Below are 9,682 nucleotides of genomic sequence, written 5' to 3'. Positions count from 1 at the left end.
CAGTTCACTTTTCACGCATTAGCTCGTCATCATGCCTTACTTTCAAACATACGAAAAGGGAATATTTTTCACATTTATTTTTATTTTCGTGCAGTAAAATACTGCTTTAAGGTGTAAAGAGTGATACGGTCAAAATTTGGTCAATATCAACTTGACGTATTTCTTTCAATTTTGCATTTAAAAAACCTGAACACCCCTCATTTTGAAGGTGTGTGTGTGTGTAGAATGTTGCTCCTATTTTGATTTTGGAATTCACTCTTCAGTTGTCAAAATGCCGTCCAAGCTAGAAGAGCAGCGTATCAAAATTTTGCTCGCGCATCGCGAAAATCCGAGCTACTCGCACGCAAAGTTGGCAAAATCGCTAAAAGTTGCCAAATCAACCGTTACAAATGTAATTAAAGTGTTTGGGGAACGTTTGTCGACAGCCAGGAAGTCTGGATCGGGGGGAAATCGAAAACCGGAAGCCGCTGAGACGACAAAGAGAGTTGCCGGTAGTTTCAAGCGAAACCCTAACCTCTCTCTCCGAGATGCCGCAAATAAGCTGGGTGTATCGTCTACAACCGTGCATCGAGCCAAAAAACGAGCCGGACTATCGACTTACAAGAACGTAGTGACTCCAAATCGCGATGATAAACAAAATACGACGGCCAAAGCGCGATCCCGGAGGCTGTACACGACGATGCTGACGAAGTTTGACTGCGTGGTAATGGACGACGAAACCTACGTCAAAGCCGACTACAAGCAGCTTCCGGGACAAGAGTTTTATACGGCAAAAGGAAGGGGAAAGGTAGCAGATGTTTTCAAGCACATGAAACTGTCAAAGTTCGCAAAGAAATATCTGGTTTGGCAAGCCATCTGTACCTGTGGCTTGAAAAGCAGCATTTTCATAGCTTCCGGGACTGTCAACCAAGAAATTTACGTGAAAGAGTGTTTGAATAAACGTCTGCTGCCTTTCCTGAAGAAACACGATTGTTCCGTACTGTTTTGGCCGGATTTGGCATCTTGCCATTACGGTAAAAAGGCCATGGAGTGGTACGCCGCCAACAACGTGCAGGTGGTTCCCAAGGACAAGAACCCTCCCAACACGCCAGAGCTCCGCCCAATTGAGAAATACTGGGCTATTGTCAAGCGGAACCTAAAGAAGACCAAAAAAACTGCTAAGGGCGAGCAGCAGTTCAAGGCAAACTGGCTTTCTGCGGCGAAGAAGGTGGACAAGGTGGCTGTACAAAATCTGATGGCAGGGGTCAAGCGTAAGGCCCGGCAATTCGGATTTGGAAAAGCGGAAGCCTAACTGAATATTTTTCCTGAATTTTATACTAATTGAACTAAAAAAAGAAATTTAATTTGATTTTTTAAATAAACGATTTCACCGATTTACACGCGTTTTCCCTTGACCAAATTTTGACCGTATCACCCTTTAAACAACACGTTAGTACGCCATTTATCCACTGGTTTCACTAAAATGTTTGAATAATTGACGAAATTCAAATAGATAAATATGATCATGGTTGGACCTACGCATGATGAAGGTTGGACCTATGTGTTTCCTAAGACGGCCGCTAGGTGCGCTTTGGTTTGTCTACATCCTTTATGCGCAGCTGATTTGAAATTCGATTTCGTTTTTTTCCGAGTGATCAGTTTCTTCGATTGAAAAAATGGCTAAAGAAAAGAGTTATACGGTCGAAAATCTTCAAGAGGCTGTTCGTTTAATAAGATATAAATCACTTACCGCGTATCAGGCACAGAAAAGGTACAGTATTCCGAAAAGGACGCAACAATTAAGGGAAGCCACGGCAAGAAATATGGAAGGGAAATAGTGTTGAGTGTTGATTTGGAGAACCAGCTAGCGGATTGGGTTTGTATGTGCGCTGCTTCTGGCAGTCCCAAGACGGCTAAAAAGATCTTGGAAGCTGCTAAAAACCTTGCGTCACTAGTTGGGCGTAAATTTAAGGGAGGAATTCCATCGTCAGGTTGGTTGAAAGGGTAACCACCGATTTCCGAACTACCATGGAAGCGCCGAAAAAATCTGTTAATATGAATTTAAATTAAGCACTTCACATACACCTTCTGTGTGTGAATTAACTTGAAATAAAATGTTAACAAACTAAAAATTGCTAACTGAAATTTATTTCCGCAAAAAAAACGCCCCTAGGCCCCTAAGTACCCCGGGGGCACCCAGAACAGGCCCGGAAGTGGCCAATGTGGTCCAAGGCACTCAAATTTGTTATTGATCTTGTTATCGAATTTGGAAGTAATGTAAAGTGTCACATGATAGGTTTTATTCCTTCCATATCAAAATTAGGTCCATGTTCCATATACCCTGGAACTTGTTCCGGCCATATCTCTGGAACCAGTTGTCCGATTCCAAAAATATTCCATAGCTTTCAATGGGATCACAATACCTATAGTTTGACGTTAAAAAATTTCCAAATCGGGTCAATGATTCCCGAGAAAATGAGCCCTGATGAATAGCTATTGCGTGGAAAGTGAACTTTTTTTTAAAAACGAAGTTAAACTCAAATTTCTGGATTTTTTTAAATAGCCAATTCATAAAAACTGTATAAAAAGGGTTTTTTCATGATACCAATAAGCTCTAAACAAAGTTTTTGAACAAATATGGGCTAAACTAGCATTTGCAAAAATAGGTCCAACCAAGATCAGTATATTTAGGTCCAACCAACATCATAATTCTTTGCTGAATAAAAACGTTTTATAAAATCATTTGTTCATAATATTTAATTTTTTATGTTATTATTAGAAACAAGAATGGTAGATCTTTCCCCTAATCACGCATTTTTCATAATTATATGTTGAATTCATAAAAAAAAATACGACATGAAATTGACGTCGTGTGACACCGGCCTAAATAGGTCCAACCATCATCAGTTACCCTAGTCAGGATCAAAACTGATTTTTTTTTAGTTCAATGGCGGGGTATCTTCAAATGATTTAGTGAGGGTGTGAACTCCAATTAGCCCTCATTTAAATTCAGAAAAATGTGGTAAGATTTGAACACTGCTTACCTTGCATCCATTCTTCCAGGAATTGACAAGCGCTTGGACTCCACGTAAGAAGAAAATCTTTTGTAGTTCGGGCAATTCATCATGAAAATTATGAAAGGATTTTCGTTTGGTAATACCTTGTTTATTTGCGCATCAATAAAACTCGCACTTGCGGCCCATGGTGTAACCATCGATGTCGCGTTTCTAACCGAGACGTATCTCAAGCCGGAGGTCAACTTTAGCCTACCAAATCACACAATTGCTATACTGGACCGAGTTCGAGCACAGAGGGGTGGTGGCGTTGCCATTGCCATCTGGAGAGGACTGGAGCCATTGGAGTCGAGCTGGCATCGCCGGAGATGGTCTCATCACACTCATTGCCATCTGCTGTCCTGCCCAATGTAAGGAGTCGGATGGAACAATCGATCGTCTCAAGAATGACATCCAGAAGTTGACTCGTCGGAAGGGTAACGCACGCCACTCGCTGTGGGGCAATGCAAGAAGTAACAAGAACGGAGCAGTGCTGGCCACGGACTTGCAGGCGGGACACTACGTGGTCCTCCATCCGGACTCGCATACCGGTGTCGGATCCACCCTCAACATCGTTCTCACCAACATAGCGGACGGTTGCTCTGAGCCCCGTGCCATTACCGAGCTGTCATCCGACCACCTACCGGTGGTTTTCGAGATGAATCAAACCATCAACCAACGTCAGCAGCATCGTAGGCGAAACAATCATCGAGCGAACTGGCCTCAACTCCAGCGGTTTATTTAGGATCAAGTGGTCGAAAATCCTGCGTTAACGACGACGGAAGAAATCGACGGCGTGCTGCAAGCGCTCTCCGATGACATAGGCGAAGCGGAACAACGGTTCATCCCGACAACCCCGGTGACATGTAAGTTTACCAACCTTGATGATGAGACTAAGCGTATAATATCTCTTAGGAATTTTGTTAGGAGGAAAGTTTTATATAACAAATTAAACAAAATTATTGTCATTAGGGTGGAAAAACTTAGGAACAGGCAGTTTGCAAAAGACCTTAGTAGTTTACTAAATTACTCTAGGCCCTTCTGGCGTTTAACAAAAGTGCTTAAAAACAAACCAAAGCCCATGCCGCCTCTTAGAGTTGATAATGAGGTTCACATAACAGCCGTCGAAAAAGAGAACTCGATTTCTCAACATTTTATTGCCTCGCATAATCTGTGCCGAGATATTGTCAGCCCGATGAAGGGTCTGGTGCTTCAGAGCGTCTACCAGCTAGCTACTGAGCCTAGTGAGCTTCCGACGGACCGGAAAATCACACTTGATGAGCTGGTGAACACCATCAAGTCGACGAAGAACATGAAGGCACCGGGTTTCGACGGACTCTTCAACATTGTCCTGAAGAATTTGGGACCGAAAACGCATACTCTTCTGGTGAACGTCTTCAATCGCTGCCTGGAGCTTGGACACTTCCCAGCTGCCTGGAAACGGTCCAAGGTGGTACCGATACCGAAGCCGGGAAAGGATCCTACCAACCCGTCCAGCTACCGTCCAATCAGTTTGCTTTCCTCGCTTAGCAAGTTGTTCGAAAAACTCATTTACGCCAGGCTCCTCGAGCACACCGAGGCGAACGACATCCTACTGGACGAGCAATTTGGATTCCGACGAGGTCACTCGACGGTGGACAAACTCAAGTGGGTCTCAAACCTTATCAATCAGGCGAAGTCGGTCTTGAAGACAACGGTCATGGCGATACTGGACATTGAAAAGGCATTCGATAACGTGTGGCACGATGGCTTGGTGTACAAGCTTCTGCAATTTCGTTTCCCCAGCTACCTGGTGAAGATTATCTCGGACTACCTCGACGGCAGGACGTCTCAAGTATGCGTAGGCAGTGCTCTCTCGGAACCGTATGATGTACCCGCTGGAGTCCCTCAAGGAAGCATCCTGGGACCCATATTGTACAATCGGTACACATCGGACATACCGACACTGCCGCAAGGTGGAACACTGTCGCTGTTTGCTGACGATTCGGCAATCAGCTACAAAGGACGAGTAATGAGCAATCTCGTATTGAAGCTCCAAAATGGATTGGATGCCTACACCATATATCTCACCGACTGGAAGATATGTGTGAATGCGGCTTTCAAATATTGAATAATGGTAAGGCTAACGTTTATTCGATAAAAGCACATGTTTTAAACTGAAGGGTAAAGAGAGGTACATATGTCAAAAACACTCAGTGCCGCCAGTCTGGTCAGGTGCGGAAGCCAGTGTGTACAGAAACGTTGATTTGTGTATGAAAACATAACACATTTCCCTCCTTTAACGGCCATCTGACGAGAAAATGATTCGTGGCTTCCTGGCTCTTGTCGACCTTCGTGGAGCTGCTGGAGGTGTTACCACTCCGCTAGCATCGCGGGTGATGCTCGGGGTGGTGAACTGCTCACCACCACTGTTTGTTGATACCTGGGGTGATGTTGGCTGTTCCTGAAGACCGCCTGTAGTGGAACCGTCGATTGGTGTTGATTCCAACGCAAATCGTGAAGAATATGGATCTGGTTTGTCACTCATACCACAGCCATTTCTCGGCAAACCAGGTACGCGATTCTGGAGCTGATCGATATGCCGTTTACACTTTTTGCCATTATAGTCAACCTGATAGTGCAAGTCTCCTAAGCGAGCCGAAATTACACCGGAGACCCATTTATCCATCCGTGGGTTGAAAGACCAAAAATAAACTGGCTGGGAGACGCCAAACTCACGAAACGATGAATCCAACTTATTTTTCTGTTGTTGGCAGATTCTTGTAGTGAGATCCGCTGGCAACAGTAGATTCAGGCGTGTTCGAATGTTCCTACCGAGAAACAGTTGACATGGCGGTTGACCAGTAGTAGAATGAGGTGCTCTTCTGTATTGTCGAAGAAACTCGTTCAAATTGAATTGAATGTTGCTTCTCGTTGTATCCATTGCTTTCAAAGCATTCTTCACTGTCTGGACACAACGCTCGGCCTGTCCATTGGTTGATGGGTGGTACGGAGCAGTTAACTTGTGATACCTTACGCCTACCATCCGAAGATAAGTCTTGAACTCAGTAGATGTAAAATTAGTTCCATTATCTGAAACAATAGTTGTGGGTACTCCATACGCTGCAAAAAGTTCATCTAGGAGAGCAATTGTAGCACTAGCGGTCATGCTGATGGTAACCTTCACCTCGATCCACTTACTATACGCGTCCGTGATTATGAGTAACATCACTCCAAGATACGGCCCAGCATAATCTATATGAATGCGCCCCCACGGCGCCTTCGGGTACTCCCACACGTGATCGCGAAACTTTGGAGGATCGTTGGCATTTTTGGCACATTCATGACACTCCTTTGCAGCGCGCTCGATGTCCGCATCGATTCCGGGCCAATAAATAAACGATCGCGCCAGCCCCTTCATCTTCACTATTCCTAGATGTCCGACGTGTAAATCCTTCAGTACAGCTTCCTGCAAAGAGCGCGGTACTACCACCCTGTGTTCATATACTAGACATCCAGCTGCAGTTTTGTAGTTGATTTCGGGGGACTTGAAGCCTACACGTTCCAAAGATTGGCCCTCCTCGAGAGCGCGAAGAATCTTGCCCAAGACGTCATCTCGCCGTGTTTCCTGGGCGATTCGTTGAGCATGGATTGGTAGCTGTTGGATTTGATGCAACATAAAACAATCGAATGCATCGAACTGTTCGTCTCGTCCGATAGTCATCTCTCTCAATAGGTTTACTCCACACCCTGGAACAACACGGGAACAGTAGTCTGCGTTGACATTTTCCTTCGTTCGTTTGAAAACAACGTCGAAATCGAAGTTTCCCAGAAAAACGGCGTAGTTGGCCATACGACTAATGCAAAGCGTCGGAAGCGATTTTTCTGGATGTAGTATCTGTGACAGCGGCTTGTGGTCAGTTATTAATGTCCAGTGATGTGCATACAGGTACATGAAAAATTTCTGCACAGCCCAAACTATCGCAAGGGCCTCCTTATCCATTTGTGGGTAGCGCTGCTCTGTCGTGCTTAACGTTCGACTGGCATAAGCTATCGGTCTTTCCACTCCATCACTCAGACGATGCGACAACACCACCCCCAGTCCTGTACTACTGGCATCCGTTGCTAGCAGTAATGGAAGCTCCGGATCGTACTGCATTAGCACCTGTGGTGAAATCAATGCACTTTTGATTTCTGCGTACGCTGTCTCGGCGCTTGCTGTCCACTTGAAATTGTCGTGGAGTAACATATCTCGGAGAATCCTGTCCCGTGTGGAAAGGTTAGGAATAAATGTGCTGTAATAAGTTGCCTTTCCCAGAAACAGCTGTAGTTCTTCGGGGCTCGACGGCTTTTTTGCATCCCGTATTGCTTCAATATGCCTGTCCGACTTATGTACTCCTGCAGCGTCGATTTTATGTCCCAGGAACTCCACAGCAGGAGCCCCGAACACGCACTTTGAACGATTTAGGCGAAGTCCATTAGTTCTCAGCCACTCCAACGTTTTCTCTAGTACATCCAACATCTCCTCGAAGCTTGCCGCATGTATCAAAATGTCGTCGTAGAAATTCACAACATTCGAAAGTCCTTGTAGAACCGTTTCCATTCGCCGTTGCCAAATTGCAGGAATATTGGCAGCACCATATACAGCTCGTGTGGGTCGAATCAACCCGTGCGTAGGTGTATTCAGCGTTAGAGCATGACCAAAATCATCGTCAACCGTCAAATGGGAATACGCATCGGTTATATCGAGATGACAGAAAACCGCCGCACCTTTCATTTTGTGAAAAAGATAGTCTGCACGGGGAATTGGATGCTCATCAATTATCATTCGGGCATTCAAAGTTGGCTTGTAGTTACCTGTAATCCGAATCGTTCCATTCTTCTTGGCGACGACGTGAGTAGTAGATGCCCATTCAGATGATTCCACACGCTTGTAAAGACCGGATGAAATTTTCTTGTCTATTTCTCTGGCGTACGCATCTCGTAAAGCGAATGGAATTTCCCGTGCATTTGAGAAGACTGGAGATGCTCCTGGTTTCAGATGTAGAGAAGCCGGAGGGCCAGCCAGCTTGCCAGCAGTCTCGCCGAATACACCATCGAAACGTGAGATGAGATGCGACAGCCGTGCCAAACAACTGCACAAAGTCAATGTCGTGTGCAAATTGCGCAATCCATTCTCTACCGAAGAGTGAATCGAAATCTCCGTCTACGACGTACAAGTTTAGACGCCGGGAGGTCCTACCCAACGTAACATTCACTGGCAAGCGGCCGATGCAGTGGATTCTATGCCGGGTGTAACTGGCAAACTGTCTTTCCGATTTGTGCAGGCGAAAACTAGCTTTGATCTTGCGAAGCGTACACAGGCTCACGATTGCACACGGCGCCCCTGTGTCTAATTCCATCTTCACAGCCTTTCCATCAATCTGAACTTCTAGCATCTTCCTGTCCAGAGGTTCAACTGACGAGATGACATCAACTTTCTGCAAAGCCTCCGTGTGATCGGCGTAATCGGATCCCTCATCCGATAATGGAGACAGTTCTTCCTTGACTTGAGCCGTCTTCGATCTACATACCTTCGACAAATGTTCCTTTCTGTTGCAAGCAAAACAAACCGCATCCCGGAATTTGCAGTATTTTCGCTCATGGCGGCCTCCACAGCCATGGCATGTTGGAGCACGATCCTGGTTGCTCGAGCCTTGACGAAAGCTTCCTTTCTTTACACCCGTTGACACATAACCCAACTTGTTTGTTGTTATTGTCGTTCCGGCCGGATCCGTTGTCACTTCTACAGATGTCTTGTGTGTAGCTTCAATTGTGTGCGCAACCTTGTAGGCAGTGTCAAACGTCTCCGGGTTTTTCGCAATAATTTCATCGCACATTCCGCGAGATTCCAAGCCAAAGAGTAACTGTTCGATGAGCATACGGTCCAAAAAATCTCCGTATTCGCAATGAGCAGCAGTCTGTCGTAGTCGCAAAGCAAAACTCGCAATACTCTCTTCCGGCTCCTGGCGCAGTTGGCGAAATTTAATGCTTTCAGCATACTTATTTTTCGGCCGGTCGAAGTGTTCCACCAATGTTGTTTTTATCGCAGCGTATGTCAAATCCTCCGGTTGCCTTGGGCTGACGAGAAATTTGAGTGCGTTGTTCAGTTCAATTCCCATATGAACGCGAGCATATGCGGCATGGTCCGCCTCCCGGATTCTGCTGAGGTTGAGCGCCCAGTCGAAACGCTTGAAATAGTCCTCCACTGATGAACCGTCCGATGTCTTGAATTCTCCGATTGCGAAAGCTGCTGGTTTTGAGCCTCCTTCTTGTGCTGCATTGGCACCGCCGGCTGCTGCTGCTGAAACTTCCTGAACTGCTGCTTTTAGCGCATTGGTGAAAACAGTAGTAAGGCTCTGTAGCACCTCCGCTGGAATGGACATTTTATCCAACTTCTGACACCACTTTCAAATATTGAATAATGGTAATGCTAACGTTTATTACTGATTAGGAAAATTACGTTTATTCGATAAAAGCACATGTTTTAAACTGAAGGGTAAAGAGAGGTACATATGTCAAAAACACTCAGTGCCGCCAGTCTGTTCAGGTGCGGAAGCCAGTGTGTACAGAAACGTTGATTTGTGTATGAAAACATAACAGCGGCCAAAACGCAAACCATTGTGTTTCCG

General features: G+C 45.5%; 1 protein-coding gene across 1 annotated transcript; it reads right to left on the bottom strand.

Annotated features, from left to right (window-relative positions):
• Positions 1 to 5,310: 5,310 nt before the first annotated feature.
• Positions 5,311 to 9,436, bottom strand: LOC135698874 (uncharacterized). The gene is made up of 4 exons (XM_065219019.1): positions 8,254 to 9,436; positions 7,869 to 8,189; positions 6,213 to 7,805; positions 5,311 to 5,486 (listed from the first exon to the last, which is right to left on the bottom strand). The coding sequence occupies exons 1-4, from the start codon at positions 9,434 to 9,436 to the stop codon at positions 5,311 to 5,313; spliced, it is 3,273 nt and encodes a 1,090-aa protein (XP_065075091.1).
• Positions 9,437 to 9,682: the final 246 nt, after the last annotated feature.

The sequence above is a fragment of the Ochlerotatus camptorhynchus genome, unplaced genomic scaffold, assembly GCF_037179485.1.
Source record: "Ochlerotatus camptorhynchus isolate MF236.1 unplaced genomic scaffold, CSIRO-AGI_Acam_v1.1 ptg000097l, whole genome shotgun sequence".
Taxonomy (NCBI): domain Eukaryota; kingdom Metazoa; phylum Arthropoda; class Insecta; order Diptera; family Culicidae; genus Ochlerotatus; species Ochlerotatus camptorhynchus.
The sequence above is the reverse complement of the archived record's forward strand: the minus strand, read 5'-3'. Positions and strand labels throughout refer to the sequence as shown.

Excerpts from the sequence above, each read along its gene's own strand:
- LOC135698874 (XM_065219019.1), bottom strand. The coding sequence starts at position 9,436 with ATGTCCATTCCAGCGGAGGTGCTACAGAGCCTTACTACTGTTTTCACC. Across the intron at positions 7,806-7,868 it reads TGGAACGATTCGGATTACAG|ACTATCTTTTTCACAAAATG; the intron begins GTAACTACAAGC and ends TTCCCCGTGCAG. Across the intron at positions 5,487-6,212 it reads CATAATCACGGACGCGTATA|GCGGTCTTCAGGAACAGCCA; the intron begins GTAAGTGGATCG and ends GTTCCACTACAG.